The sequence below is a fragment of the Curcuma longa genome, chromosome 19 (assembly GCF_044706935.1).
Source record: "Curcuma longa cultivar G26 ecotype Majalengka, Jawa Barat chromosome 19, ITB_CL_G26_1.1, whole genome shotgun sequence".
Lineage (NCBI taxonomy): Eukaryota > Viridiplantae > Streptophyta > Magnoliopsida > Zingiberales > Zingiberaceae > Curcuma > Curcuma longa.
In genome coordinates, this window is record NC_133879.1 from 3,216,578 (window position 1) to 3,233,273 (window position 16,696).

The following is a 16,696-nucleotide window of genomic DNA, read 5'->3' on the forward strand; positions in this document are numbered from 1 at the left end:
TCTACGATAATTAAAATTGCGCAAATACGCACAAAACTCCACAAATCTTTCGATAAAAGAAATGGCGCAAGCGAAATTATAACCACGATAAAATCCAAGTACATGAACATAAGTCCCAAACCACAGATCGATACATAATCCAAAACCACACAACCAAATAAAATCTGAAAACCACAAATTGAATCAACTCTCCTGCTGTGAGATGGGGGCAGTCTGGCAGAACACCAAGCTTCAATATAATATCCTTATCTGCTACCTGAGGAGACAGAAAAACTCGTAGGGTCTGGGTGGTGAGTATAAAATACTCAGTGGGTACTAGAATGGAAGTGCACAACATATACATATAATGAGTCAACGGGATATACAGTCTCAATATTATACTTAAGGAACAAGATCAACATACTACGTACAACTAATAGGTATCATACAATACGAGAATAATGTAGGTCATGTCACACAAATGCAACAATCATCTAACAACAAGTGCAACAACCACAATCATATAACAACAAGTGCAACAACCATAAATGTAGTAAACAACTAACAACAAATGCATGCATGGTCACTGTCTGCACTCGCCACCCCCAGTCACCCACCCAGTGCAGTGAACTGGGGCGCCAAACAGGACAACTGCACACCCTCCAACAATAGACCACTACATGTGAGTGAGGGAAGGGAGAAAATCCACTGTCTGCACTCAACATCCCCAGACACCCACACTGTGCAGTGAACTGGGGTGCACGACAGGAATCACCCGCTCCAACAACAGACCAGCTACACGCGAGGGGGAGGGGCAGTATTCAAGGAGAGCTATCTAGCTAGTCCTGGTAGCACTCACACTGTGCAGTGCTATAATGCTCTCACCCACACAGGCAGTGAGAGTAAACAACAACATGTTATGATGCTATGATGCACAGTTCAACAGATAACTACTACATCTACCAAGATATACACAACATCAATCATAATAAGTCAGTGTAGATCAACAATAAATAAGGAGACTATATTGATGACAATGGGATCATATCAAGGTCAATAGTAAGTATCAAGCAACGAATCAAATAGGAACAAATATAATAAAAATAACAGGACAAGATAATCATGCACTACGAATAAGATTGTGTTGACCAAGCACAAGAGTAACCACCTAGTAAGACGCACGTCAAAATAAGAACCTCTCCATATAATAGGATCTACAAATCAATGATAGGCGTTCTGCAAGTATACGGAATGTCGTCAAGTAATAAAAAGATCGAATCCACAGGGACCGTGGAATTAATTACTATCCTAGCACAAAAAGGTGGAGAGTTTATAGGATCATGTTTGTGTGGGGGAGATGGAGTGTTCTAAGAGTTCCTAAACCTAGTTCGGAGAAAGGGATCGACTGTGACAATGTGGTGAAGCGATCCTAGGACTTCGGATTCCTCGGGGTATTGATTGATTGACTTGGATCCTCTACCATTCCTCAATAATTATACAATTGTAGGGATTCTAACCAAATTATCCAATTAGACCTCGTCAGGTCTTCCTCGGAATAAATCAATGGTGTTCTAACGTTACTCGTTTGGTTTGAGATGGTTCTAGAAGCCCGGTTCAAGGCATCTCCCGTGTCATCAGGCGCTCCGGAAATACTAAAAGAATCCTATCCCCTGTCACAGGGTATCCCTTTTAAGGACCTCTCCCCAACACTAAACAACCGTTAGTTATCCCTCATAAACATTAACTATAGCATAAGCAATCCCTCGGAATCTCGCCCGGTTCAAGGTCTCTCCTCCTGTCACGAGGCGCCCCGGTATACGATCCTAATGATTCCCCAATTCTGAAGTAATCCCTACCCTCATGGATTCATGCCATTCACAAGCATATCATCAAACAAGCACAAGCATAAATCCATAAAGCAAATGCACAGTATATCATAGAAAATGGTAGATTAATAAATCCAAGTTTACAATCATCCATTACATCTGATTTATCCTACATCCTAGAATCTAGGGAAATCTACTCCATAGGTGGAGGTTACAATGCATGTAATACCCGCAATTTTCCTTAAATAATTCTTGGATAATAAGATAATGAATGATTGCTCCAAAGGAATTTAATTTCTATATGTGTCTTGATGATTTAATGGGTTAATTTCATGTGGGCTTGCAAAAAGGTAAAATAAAAGAAAATTAATGGAGGAGCCGGGGATTGATCCCTGGACCTCATGGATGGCAAGCCTAGTAGAAGCATGAGTTAACCAAATGTGCTAGCAAGTTTATCTTGTTAGAGACACATAAAGAAATAAATTTAAAGGAGAAGATAAAGGAAGAGAGGTTATAAAAGGCAGTATATAATTACTTCTCTCTACGATATTCTAACCAATCAATCAAGATTTTTCTTGATTGATAGAAGTGGCCGAAACTCTTAAGAAAGGAAAGCAAATTCGAAATTTAAATTTCGAAGGATAAGGAATTAATCTCTCCCCGAATGGAAAGTTTAGATATTTGCTTAATCGATTTTCCTTTCTCCCTCAGATTTTTATTTTCCTTTCCTTATGGGGACATGGCCGAAACTATTGGAGGGAAAGGGGGGGGGTTTAAAATTCGAACAAGAGGAGGAAAAGGAAGGGGTGGTCGGCCAAGGAAGGAGGGAGGATTAGGAAGGAGTTTAGGAGGGAATTCTATACCAAATAAGGAGGGGAATACAAGGAAATTTTCCACCTCATGGCTCCCTCCACTTATATAACTAAACCCTCTCCCTCTCCTCTCATCCTTTACACGCCAACTTCTCCTCTCCTCTCCCTTTTGTGACCGAAACCCCCAAGCTCTCCCAAGTGGCCGGCGCCCATACAAGCAAGAGGAAGAGAAAAAGAGAAGAGGATCAAGGCAAGAGATTGGTAAGGGTTAGTCTCTTTGATTTCTCTCCATCTCTTCTCCTTCACCTTGTGACCGAAGCCTCTCCTCCTTCTCCTCTTCTTGTGGCCGAAAGTCTCCAAGAAGGACAAGTGGCCGGCAGCCCCAACCAAGCAAAGGAAAAACAACAAGACAAGGGCTCTAGGAAAGTCGTTGGTAAGGGATTTGTTTGAGTTTTATTTTCTTTGGTCGTATTTCCTTCCTTCTTCATCTCTGGCCGACCATGTAAAGGAAGAAAATCTCATGGTTTTGTTGTCAAAACAAGGAGACAACACCAAGAGGCAAGAAGGGCTCGGAGAAAGGAAGAAAAGGACGCGAAGAAAATAACGCAAGTTCATCGGTATAATAAAAATCAAGAGGACAGTGTAAGACTCCCTCACCCTGCAACATGATAGCTACGGTTGCTATGTAATTTCCTATGTTTTGTAGTGTTCATGATAAAAATATAAGAAGTCCTAATTATAATGTTCAATCACGAAGAAAAGAATAGGATCTAAAGGCATGTTGCATAAACTATTCTTTAGGCCATTTATGGAAATATGTATGTTGAAGAACTTGTTTTTCCATGTGATAAAAATGGAAGGTTCATGCTATAGAATCCTTAGGTTTTGATTATACATGTTAGAAATTTTAAGAGTTCGATTACATGCCATAATTAGAAGGAATTACAAGACATGACATATATGGAAAGTTTTTACATGCGATGACTTTTATGGTATGTTTATGCAATGCTAAAACCTAACAATGGCTAGAGAATATGATCCATGCTTCCATATGTGTTTTTAGAAAATTTGAATCCATGTTTTAGGAAGTTGAATATTCGGCCAAACCATGTAACCATGGTTTGGATCGAAGTTCAAATTAGGAAAGGTGTCGGAATGCTATAAAAGGAATGCCTAACATGATGTAAGAGAATGTGTAACCAAGTTAAGGTTTATTAAGGGATTTTAAAGTGATGTAAGGTTCGGCCACTATAAGTCAACAAGGTTAATGGTAGTTCTAATCCTAACTTATGACTCTAATAGATAAGGAAACCTTAAACAAGAGCCTAGGACACCAATGGCTAAACCTAACTCAAGGTCCAACCTTGTGAGGTTCGGCCAACCTAGGTAAGAGACTCAAGTGATGATTTGAACCTATACTAATGGGTCTTCAACACGACTTGAGGCTCTCGTAAGGAGTTAAAATAGGTAAGGGTACTTAGGGAAAGTAAAGAAACCAAAGGGGACTCCGAGACGATTCGACCAACCTTAAGAAATTAGGGACTTGGTCGGGTCTAGAGTTCTCATGCGATCAACTAATAAATGGGTAACCTTAGTCAACTTATTACGTTCTCAGTAATAAGAGACGACAGGACCTAAGGAAAAAGGTAACCCATAAGGGGATCGCTTAACCCTAAGAAAGAAATGTAAGGTCCTGATTGAACAAAGACATTCATGTGGATAACTATGATAAAAGGTTCATGACGTGAGTTATCTCATGTTAATGACATAAGATGATAATCATGATATGTTATAACATACCACATGAAATGATGTCCCAATGTTCATCATGTATAAATGATGATGTACGATGAAATGATAAAAAGGGGATATTCATAATGAAATGATAAAAGAAAGGTATATGCATTAAATTTATTTTAATGAAGGGCTTGTACCGGAACCCGAAAGGGATCCAAGGGATGGCCACCTAAAGAACGGCTCTAGGTCGAAAGACAAAAGACCTAGTAACCGAATAGTCGAGACTTGCAACCTCGTACTATTTGGAATGGCGCGCAAAAGATGAATGGGTACAAGCCAGGGATCCCTAAAGAATGAAAGATGATTAATTTCACTTATTTATGTAATAAGTTTTCAAAAGCATGTGCATTACACTTATGCATATTATGACAAGGTAAGTTAAAGGAAATTAATTGTGCTCAATGTTTATGAAATGGTATGCTCAATGTTTATGCTTGCTTTTACCATATGATATGTATATGCTCGGATTAACGACTTGGTTTTGGTGAGTAGGAAAGGAGCTTACTAAGCCTTGTGCTTACAGTCTTTTCTTTCTCATGTTGCAGAACCTAATCAAGGTCGTTAGGGAACGGGAAGCAGCTGGACAAGGCCAATAAAGATGTGTGTGGTGGTGCCATAACGACGAATATGAAGTTTAAACACTGCATGCTAAATGTTAAAGTTAATTTCTATTGTTTAAGATTATGATGCTATGTGGTCGATGATAGAACTTAAATAACTTAGACAATATTTGCATGCACTTAAGATGTGTTAAGTATCGCATATGAATTTCTAATATGTTAAAATGTTTCCGCTGCAATATTAGATTTCTCGTATGTGATATATTTTATAAGTATGTATGAAAAAAAAAAAAGAAACCCCGTAACGTCCGTCATAAGATGTGTTTCGGGTACCCTTATCTGGATCCAAGCGACTAGACTCTAAGTGCCTAGATAGGGTTCCAGGCGATTAGATGTCAGTGGAACGAGGTCAGTGAAGCAGTGAGGTGGCAGAGTCCCAGTGGTTGGGACACCTCAGCTTCCAGGCGCCCCAGATTTGGATAAGGCATTGTGGAGTCAAAGTTCATCTGGAACCTTCACGTCAGCATAGAGGCGTCTAGAAAGGGATACAAACACCCAGATATGCCGAGTCAGCAGCGCCGATGGTGGATCTGCGGACAGCATGGAGGCATCTGGAAAAGCTTCCAAGCACTCGAAAAATCTAATAAAAGAGCCTCGAGGGAGACCCCTTAGAGCATAATTCTACAGACAAGTTACAACCATCTACACATGAAGCATCAACGAGAAACGTTGTCGTAACATCGAAAAGCTGCATGCACAAGAAGTTGACATCTTCACTCTTTTGGTAATCTTATTTTGTACTTAATTTTATAAGGATGATATCATTGGTACTGATCGTACATTTTGTAATCGCTAACTCCCTTTCGTAAGAGGGGAGTTATATAGTTGATTGTTCATCGAAAATGGACATCTGATCGTGGGCTTTGGAGTAGTAGTCTGTGGCTATGAACCAAGTAAATATCATTGTGTTGTTTCTTTGCATCTTTCATTATTCTGTTGCATTTTACACTTTTCTGATTGCAAAGATTTACAAGCAATTTACGAAATTCAAAAATGCTACAAAGTGCTATTCACCTCCCCCCCCCCCCCCCTCTAGCGCTCTTAACTATCCTACAGTAATGATTAAAAGTTATTGATTTTGTATCTATACACAGCAAGTGAAAGTGTGCATAACCAATGTTGATAGGTATAAAAATATACCTTACTCCTCCCTCTTTTATATCGGTCTTTATGATATGTGTCGTGGCATACTTCGATAAACATTTTGATGTTGACTATAAAATTCCAAAGATATACATAAGTAATCAGTAACCAATTAATATAACATATTCAAACATTATCAAATAATTTAAATTTCTTACAATGTAGCTAGTTGAACAATATGAAGCCTTGTTGTTTGGCCTACCAGACGAGGAGGCCCCCCTAAATAGCATCGAATAATAGGTATCAATTAATTCCCCTTTTCTAAAAATATTACCATTTACACCAAAGAAGAAGGAAGTCTAGGTAAACTAAAAGGTACTTCCTCCTAAGCAGATTCTATAGTAGGCCTGTAAAGAAAATGAATTACTTCCAATAAGTAAAATAAATATCAAAACTATTTTAAAAAGGTTATGATAGAAATAAATTAACTATCTGATGAGAGGGGTTGAATCTACCATACTTTAATTTTTCTAATGTATTTAATAGTAGGTCACATCTTCATCTTATTTTTTTTCTTGGGTGTCTTAAATTATTTCTTGACGTACTACCACAAACAAAAAACACATGTAATTAGTTATTGAAATCAAACTACTTAAACTAATTGATGTGTAAATGTAAACTTACAGCAATGGCTTGTAATTTTATTTTGTTAACTTTGGCAATCCTTGTTTCCTCCTCCTCAACCTTTTCTTCAAAGTTGCCTTCAAAATTTGATATAATATCTCCCTCTTCTTGCATATAATCTATATCAATTTTTTTCCCCTATCCAAATATAGCTTCTGCTCCTTATCATGTTATGCTCTAAGAAGGCTTACAACTTTGTATCTTGCATCTCTTCTTCTGAGGTAAAAGCTTATGCCAAATAGAACTATATATTAATAGGAGTATATCAGTAATCATAGCGAGTTTGATCACACCCTCTTCTAGGCCTGGTTCTAGAAGCAACTGGTTCAGGATTTAGATCAACTAAAGGGTCGATTGATTCAGCGAAAATGCCTTGATTGTCTATTCTTTTAAGTAATTTTTCATCCTTTTATTTAGCTGAATGTTCTCCGTTATTAGCTCCTTGATTCGGTTCTAATGAATTATGCAATTGGGGTATTAACTATCACTTGGGCATCTAGCTTTTACAATACGTAATGGTCAATTTACCATTAAAAAAGAAACTTACAACCAAAAGACCAGCAAATCCCTTTAGATAGGGAACTGATATGGGTGTTTGATATGTTTTACTTGATGAAAAGAGGTCCTCAATGATAAATAATTGGGGAGCAATAAATTGATGGATGACTTCAACCCAATTGATTCTACCTAGATTTTGAAAATCATACATAATGTCTACAAGATCTATAGGAATCTTATATGTACTAGAAGAAAATAACACACAAAAAATATATACAAAATATATAATTTATAAAAGACTAAAATATCATAATGTACTTCAACTCTATGTGAATTTATTTTAAGAAACTCCTCTATTCTTGATCTAGTAGGTTCTTTTTTATTAGAGAAATGAGCAAGAAAAAGGTCACCTGATGTATTAATTGAGTTCATAGGAACAGAAGAATCTCTGTCTGTAATTCCAAGAAAAAGAGACACATCTTTTCTAGTAAAAGCAACTAGGACACCTGAGAATCTAAAATAATTAGTTTTCTATTATGAGCTGACCAAACTAAAAAAATTTGAGGTATTTGTAACTTTCAAAACTTAAAGGTGTACTTAAAAATCTAAGGGTTTGAGATGTTGAATCCCAACTTTGAAATATATTTACTAATAAACCATAAATTTTGTGAATATCTTGTGTGTTTAAAAAAATAGGAAAAGAGGAATGTTTAATAATTGCACAGTGTCAATCATGTAAATGAATAGACCTATGATGCTTTTCTTTCATTGTTAGAGTGCTAAAAAAAATTAAAGTAACCTAAAACACTCATCCATTGAAGTTTTTAGTCAACATTAATTGATATCTATAATTTTAAAAATATATATAAATTATTAACATGATAAAAATAAATATCGAGATGCATAAATAATGGTTGTAAATTTTGACTTAATATAACACTATATCTCCTTCTTTAGCAATATTGATGCTGATTTTTCAAAAACAACACCACGTTGGTCTAACTTCTCTAATTTTAAAAATTCAATGGTGCTAATTTTAGGACAGCAGCACCATTATTGGTTTTTGAAATTGAAAATCATCTTGCTCTGATTACATGAGAATTGCATTTTAGGGTAGTGTTGTACTTTGAAATCTAGCACTAAGATAGTGTTGGTTATTAAACATCAGCACCAAAGTGGTGCTAGTTTTTTAAATTCAACACCATAGTAATGATGATTTTTTAAAATACCATACACCTCCTAAACCCTAACAAGTCAGGTCCCATGCAACTATAAAATCCTAAACCTTGGAGAATATTAAAGAATGTAAGTTAATGTGTAAGACAAACCCTAAATATGTGCAATAGATGGGGACTATATTAGAATGCCTTTGAAGAAGATCGAGATCGAGAGGTTGAAAGTGTAGGACCAGTGCGCACTAGAGAGGGGTGAATAGCGTATCATTATTCGTTCATTTTATAAAATACTCGCAGTAGATATTAGAAAATAAGTACAGGACACACAGATTTACTTGGTTCCTAACCCCTAGGGTTAGTACATCCAAGGCCTATGTATAAAAGGCACCGTCCACTAGTGGTCTCCTTTTTGAAATGTTTTCAGAGGCGGAGAAACCCATTTTATAGTCCAATCAAATATAAAATTAAATACAATAGTAAGACTTAAAAGAAAATTAACCGAATATACTCGTGTAGGTTGATCCAGAAGTTCTGAGCATAGCGTATCCTTCTTGGAGCTTGTCCAGTCACATGAGCTTGGCTCCATTCGTGTTTAGCAGCACCGCAAGATGAAAAATTTATAGAATAAGTTGTATCCTTGATGGTGCACGTTGATGGCCTTATAAAGACTCTTCCGGGAGCTCGGATCCGTTTCTAAGGTGCACCGAACCGATCTGATCTGATCCAATCTCTTTGGTCTTTAATGGGGTTGATCATCTTGATTCGGGCACTTGGACCATCCAAGGGCACCTAGAGTAGCATCCGGGCACTCGGATCTAGTCAACTCTAGTTTGGCCTGAGTTAATTCCATGTTTAGTTCGGATATTTATTTGCTCCTCTTATGCTTCTTCAGTCTTGCTTCTAGCTCCTAGTTCCTACAAAATAAGCATACAATCACGCAAGCAACCTAAGCCTACTTGTACTCTCTCTGACCTACTAGGCTTACCTTGATCTTATCCTGTAGGCTTACTAGGAGTACCCATGCCTAACTTCTAGTTAGGACTATTCACTTCTATAGGTAGACTTCCTACCTGCCAAACATCCGGTCACCCTTGACCTGTTTAGACTTTTCCTTACCTAAATTCTAGTTAGGACTAGTCACTTGGTAGACTTACCATTTGTCAAACATCCGGTCACTCTTGATCTGTTTGGACTTTCCCTTACCTAACCTCCAGTTAGGACTTCCTTATCCAACTTCACTCATCAGGACTTCCTGTCTAGCTTCACTCACTAGGTCTTCCTTGCCCAGCCTTCAACCAAGACTTCCTCTCTCTAGTCTCCAGCTAGGACTTCTCCTATCTAGCCTCTAACTAGGACTTCATATTGCCCGGTCCAATAGAGTAGGACTTTCTTACTTAGTCCAATTGACTAGGACTTCTCGTTAGTCTGTTTGGTCAAACTGACTTGACTAGATTTCACTCACATCTAAATATTAAGTTCTGTTTGGATCGACCCTTAGTCAAACAGACCAAACCTAGGTGTATTGTCAAATATCAAAATTCTGGAGACAGACTAGTGCTCCTTGCACCAACAGAAAGACCTTCTAGCACCATTGTGAAATAGGAGTACAGTTTACAATAGGAGAGGAGGGAGATGAGCAGTGTCGATGTCGACAAATAGGATGATAGGACAAAACTAAATCCTAAATTGGAATGGGAGAAAGAAAATTTATCTGTAGGTGAGCTTCCATAAAAATTCTAACTCATTTGTCGCGAAATGAGAATCCGTAGGGTTTTAGATTTTACGATTTCAAATGACGAGAGAGACGGATTATTTTAACTAAGCAGAGAGAGAAGATATTTATTTTCTCTGCATAGAGACATGTGAATATTACAATGAATCCGAACCAATGAATGATTTTTTAATTAAAATATAATTTGGATACATTAAAAAATCACGAATGAAATATGCAATTGAGGAAGGAGTAAAATCAAATTCAAGTACGTCTTTTGAGGATTCTTAAATTTGAATGTGCCATCCAATCAAATTAAATTTGAAATATGCCCTTTGAAAAATTTCCCTTTTTAAAAGAAAAACAATCCTATTTTCTATCAGAAGGGGCACGGTACGTTATTTTTTTATTTTATATTTTTGAAGGTGGACAAGTTGTGTTGTTGGCCTAGCAAAAGGCTCCAAATGGTGCGCAGTTCCATAAGTGTGCTGACACTGCCATGCATCAAATTTGCAGGAGTACATGAGTGGCTCCATTGACACTTCTCGCAAGGGGGAGCAACCAAAGAGATGACTGTGGCATTGGCAGGCTGATTTGTGTTGGAATCAACAATGTCTCATCTAAAAAAGAGGTTCACGAGTGTGGCAATGAGAAGGATTGAGTTGACCTCTGTGAAGTCCTTTTTCTCTACGCATGGGTTTCAAATTAAACCAAATAATTTACTGAGGTGAGGCTGCATATGATTGCAGCATACGTGGAAAAGCTAGCGTATGGATGTTGTCGAGTCGAATATCTGATCCAAGTGTTTGTTGGCTTTTGTAATCATTATTTATTAGGGAAATGGTGGGTGAGTCAGCAGAAGATTCTGAGGAGCTACTGCTGTCTCTGTCCGGGTGGAGTCAGCAATCACTTGGAGTCTCCCATTTATAGGTCACACCAAAGCGCAAGTTTCACTTTGTGGGATGGGAAGGTAAGAGTAGGTTAACATCCCTAGAGATGGAGCTTGGAATCTCACTACCGTTTGTTTTCTAATGCCATGACTATACTATGCTGTACAACTTTTTTTTCTTCTAATATTCAAAAAGAACATGAACCTGGGTTTGACAGGATCAGCTCAAAAGAACATGGTTATTTGGTAGTTGTTTTAATAAACAAAAATAATTCATAGAAAAGAATACCTTGTTTTTCTTAATTTTCAGCCTGGAAGGTCAAAAAGTTCAAGCTCACAAAAATAGATAAACAAAATCTAGAATCTCTTACCCTTTTGGTACAGCTTTTGACAATTCTGATAATTAATAAAATTTTAATGTACAAAGAAGAGCAATGACCAGTCTCTGTTATCAGATTCTTTTTATTTTATTTTATTTTATTTTGGTAGCTATAACAATCTAAATCAAGAGGCCGGTGAGATCAAGTTGGAACATGAATCTATCAATTATCATCGTCTCGACCACAACCACATCTCCTAGGTTTAGGTCTTCATTCTTTCTTTTTATTGGATATCTTATCTCACTTTTTTCTGTGCTTTCTTTCTCCTAAAATTAAAATCAAAATAAAAAATAAAATTAACAAAAAATTCCATTCTTCATCTAAAAGAACAAATGAATAAAATTCCTCCCACTTGCTCCTCCTTTTCCTTATCCAGTTATTCCGCCTCGTTCTTTCCTTTTCTGTGGCACCCAACCGAGCACGTTTCCTGTCCTGCGATCTTGGACTTCCCTTCCCGACCTTCGTCCCTCCAACCTCCACGTGTCAGTTGATGCGTCTCCATCACCTCATCATACTTCCCCGCGACACAGCAAACGCACAATTATTCCATGCCCAATTCAATGCACTTTCTCTCCTTTTTCCCACCAATTTTATTTTAATTTTGCGAAAAAACACAAAGAGCTGCGACTTTAATAACAATTCCCAAGGATCGAGGCTCTGCTTTGGAGTACATTTTGACATGAAAATACTAAAACACGTACAGTATATTTCCGGCTTCTATCGTAAATCTAATTTTAATTTTAATTTTAATTTTACCTCTAATAATAAATTTGCACCTGTTGCAGCAGTAGGTGCGGAGGATGACGAGCTCGTGCACTCTGCATCATCTCGTCTTTCTTGACTGAGACTGCCATGACAGCTGCCCTCCGGAAGGGATAATATCTCCACGCTTTTATTTCTTTTCTAAAAGAAAAAAAAAAAAAGAAACTCTAAAAAGTAGATGGAAATCCAGTTTAAAAAAAATAAATAAATAAAGATTACCGACAACGCAGGAGAGAGCAATGTCAAATCTTGTTGCCCCACGCAAGCATCTACGACTAGGAGCGAGTCGTGTCTTGGCTTTGGCATGGAGGCACAAAAAGTCAACAAGCAAAAAGGAGACGAAGAGGACAGGACACACTGGATTCCAAATCTGCATCCCGATTAATCCAAAGTTTTCACACTAATTATTATCAGACCTGCTTAATTAATTAGTTCCGTGTCGACATTAGCGATATTACAAAAAAAAAAAAGATAAAAAGAAATTCGCGACTACAATATCGGGAGTCAACTTTTGCAGTGGCTTTGGTCAACGAGCAATGTCTAATATGGTCGAGTGCCCTAACTGCTCCATCTCCCAAGTTAGTTTTGGTGCAACTCCATCATGCATCGGCACGTAATCCTGCATGAAATCTACACTCCGTTACGTTCACAATTTCCATTTCCTTCCCCATTTTTTTTTTAAATAAGAAAAAGAAAGTCTCGATACCTCGAGGTTGGACAAGAGTTCATGAGCAGTCGGCGCTGAGATGATGATGTGCCTCGCCGCCGGCGCGATGAACCCCTCGTCCACCGCCTTGTCGATGAAGCAGAGCAAGGAGTTGTAGAAGCCGTCCACGTTGAGCAAACCCACCTGCCATTGATTCCCATGGATTAGTTAAGCTCTGCGTCCATGGAGCTCCTCATCACAAGGTTAAACTTACTGGCTTGTCATGGATCCCGAGCTGAGCCCAGGTGATGACCTCAAGGAGCTCTTCTAGCGTCCCGTAACCACCTAATTAAAGACACATCAAATTAACAGTGGATTTCTAAATTACACGCTCTGTGCAGATCTGGAGAGCAGAGCAGCAGCTAATAATTCTGAGCACAGTGGTCACCAGGCAATGCTATAAAGGCGTCCGCTTGGCGGGCCATCTCCGCCTTCCTCTGGTGCATCCCTGAGACTGCCCTCACTTCGCCCACTGTCTCCCCTGTTATCTGCAACATCACGCTTCCATTAAACTATTTGCTAAACAAATTATAACTTCTATTGTGCTATTTAAATTTGAAGTACCTCTCTAGGCATCAGAGTTCTCGGAATAACTCTGCAAAACGAAACGATCACAGTTTATATTATAAAACAGACAGGCAGAGAGAGAGAGAGAGAGGGAGAGAGAGAGAGATTTGTAACCCTAGAACATGGCGGCCGCCGTCGTGAACTGCTTGAGAGACGAGGCCCATGAGGCCGACACTTCCCCCTCCATAGACCAAATCTATGTTCCTTTGCACCTGGAAGAGTCTCAAATACAGAGCAACTCTAAGAGACCATCTTCTTGTCTTTTTTTGGTATAGCCATCCGTCTTCTGATGAAGGAATTGACAATAAAATTGGTAAAAAGAGTACTGACCAGTTCATGGCCGAGTTGGATAGCAGCGAGACGATAACTATCTTTCTTGCCGGGGCTACTTCCGCAGAAGACACACACCCTCCTGAACCTGGAAGTGGATGGTGATCTCTTCGCCATGACACTCTCTGCTTCACTTTCCATCAAACAGGGGATTGGATAGCAGTAGCTCTGCTCTCGAGTTTTGCCTCTGTTTTCTTGCACATCTTGGTCCTTTTTAATGAGCCTATAAAGGGATGTGAGAAGGGCACAGTACAGGCGCAGATGGGCGAGTGGGGGCCTGAGACGCCGAAAATTAAACCAATTTAAGGGCATAAAACAATAATTAGATGATGATTAATATGGTGATAAATAAATATTAAGTTTCTCAGAAAATTCCAAGTGGGTCAACCCAACACAGCACTTGAGCACTTTGATTGCTTGGCCAGAGAAGGAAATAGCAGGTGGCCCAGAGAGAGGCTGGAAGGTTTAGCCATTCATGGAGGACAGTGGACAACTTGGTTTCCTCTTCTTGTTCTTTCTCTTCTGCGCTTCTAATTATTTGGCCATGGAGGTTGTTCATTCGAGCAGAGGCAGTGTCTCCTGATTCATTGGCACTGGCAACTCTAAATTAAGATGAGCAAGAAAATTTAGAAAAATAATGGGTCCCGAGTTTACTGATTCATTCTGTTTCTCAAATGAAAATCCATGCACGTGAATACTTTAAAATTATTTTAGTGTATGCTGACCAATTCGATCCGTGCTAAAGAAGCACTAATTACCCGTCTTAAAGCATTTTTTTTCTGGTCCTAAAGGTTATTCAAGTCAAAGTTGAATTGCTTCATTCATCAAGAGCACAAGAAAGAAAATGTTTTTTTTTCATAAAGAGGAAAGGCAATGAATTTGCCAATTTATTGAAGTAACAAGAGGGTTATTACTTGTAACCAGGTTGATACTGTGGTCTTTCACAAAATTGAAATCAAATGAATCTCATCAACTTATCTCAGCTTGAAACACTTCAATTTCAATCCAAACAGTAGGTCAATCACAAAAATTGAAACATCCAAAATCTTGTAACATTAATTCCATAAAAACTAGTTCCAATTTTTGTATCATCAAAATCAAAATTTCCATGATAAAGAACACATCCTCCCCCACACTTAAATCTTTGATCGTCTCAGGCAAAGACACATTAATGACATCCAAAAATACCCACATCCAAGAGAGCATTAAAATTGAACCGAAAATGAGGATGAAAAATGTTAAAGAAAAATGGTTAAATATAGATGAAGCATGAAGTTGTATGGTTTATGGGAGAAATTTTTAAACCTATATAAATGTGGACCCATCATAGAAAATGTATCCTTGAAAGAATACAAGCAAGTTCTAGTGTGGAATCACCTAAGTGCATCACATAAAATGGTTAATCTCACTAGGTAGAAAAAAAATCACATTATCTCAATTTCATCATTCTAGGTTCCATCACTAAGGATAATCCAAGTGTTCAAAAATGTTCATCTATGGACTTAAATTTCTAGAATAATTAATCAAATTTAGCTCACTTTCAAATGCTTCCAACATGATGTAAAGAAGTCCTAGGGGGATACACTTATTACTTACCCTAAACCATGCATGCAATGATATTCACAATGAGTTATCTAATCAAAATTGCTCATGAAAATGACTTTTTATTACTGATTTAAACTGAAAATGAAAAATAAAAACTAAACATGGTATTAACAATGAAAAGAAAGTGTAAAATTGTAAAAACTCCCCTTTAAGTTGGGTAGATAGCATCCATGACGTCCACACCGTCCACCTCGAGCTCCTTTAGTCCTTCAAAGTATTTCTTGAGTCGGTGGCCATTGACTTTCCATGAGGTGCCCATGGCTTCATCCCATTTTAACCTCAACTTATCTTTAATCAATTTGAGCCTTGATTTGTACAAGAGGACTTTGTCACCCACTTGAAATTCTTTGTCTTTAATGTTCTTATCATGAAAGTTCTTAGTCTTTTCCTTGTAAATCCTCGAGTTTTCATATGCTTCCAAACGAATTTCCTTAAGCTCTTGAAGTTGCAACTTTCTTTCTTTCCACTTTAGTCGCATCAAAATTGCAAGCCTTCACCGCCCAATATGCTTTATGTTCAATTTCCACCAGTAAATGGCATGACTTCCCATAAACAAAAAGATACGGCGACATTCCAATCGGGGTCTTGAATGCAGTGCGATAGGCCCATAGCAGATCTTCAAGCCTTTTACTCCAATCTTTTCTAGTAGGTCCCACTATCTTTTCCAAAATTGATTTGATCTCTCTATTCGATACTTCGGCTTGCCCATTGGTTTGGGGGTGGTAGGGAGTGAAAACTTTATGTATAACTCCCGTACTTATTGAGCAACACCTTCATGTGCTTGTTGCAAAAATGGGAACCTTGGTCACTTATGATAGCTCTTGGAATCCCAAACCTGTAAAAAATGTGTGACCTGACAAAGCTAACAACAACAGATGAATCATCAGTCCTGATGGGAATGACCTTCACCCATTTTGAAACATAATCAATAGCCAAAAGAATGTACAAAAATTCAAAAGAAGCAGGAAATGATCCCATAAAGTCAATGTCCCACACATCAAATATCTCGCAAAATAACATGATTTGTTATGACATTTCATTTCTAGGTCTTATATTTCCAGTTCTTTGGCACCTCTTGCAGCACTTACAAAATTTATATGAGTCACGAAACAAGGTGGGCCAATACAAACCACTCTCTAAAATTTTTCTAGCTGTCCTTTGTGGTCCAAAATGTCCACCACAAGCAGAAGAATGATAAAATATAACTACAGAGTGAAACTCATGGTTAGGCATGCATCTCCTAATGATTTGATCACTACAAAACTTCCATAA

The 16,696-nt window shown here is 38.0% G+C and overlaps 1 protein-coding gene across 2 annotated transcripts; it reads right to left on the reverse strand.

Moving 5' to 3' along the window:
* Positions 1-12,087: 12,087 nt before the first annotated feature.
* LOC141812512 (cytokinin riboside 5'-monophosphate phosphoribohydrolase LOG1-like) lies at positions 12,088-14,083 on the reverse strand. 2 transcript variants are annotated; one of them, XM_074700501.1, is made up of 8 exons: positions 13,820-14,083; positions 13,604-13,701; positions 13,487-13,517; positions 13,311-13,410; positions 13,137-13,207; positions 12,923-13,066; positions 12,436-12,835; positions 12,088-12,357 (listed from the first exon to the last, which is right to left on the reverse strand). In XM_074700501.1, exons 1-7 carry the CDS (start codon positions 13,958-13,960, stop codon positions 12,743-12,745), a joined length of 678 nt encoding a protein of 225 aa, XP_074556602.1. In that variant the 5' UTR covers positions 13,961-14,083; the 3' UTR covers positions 12,088-12,357; positions 12,436-12,742. The 2 variants fall into 2 exon arrangements, with proteins under 2 accessions (XP_074556602.1, XP_074556603.1); XM_074700502.1 differs by having other exon boundaries at positions 12,436-12,846.
* Between the last annotated feature and the right edge of the window lie 2,613 nt (positions 14,084-16,696).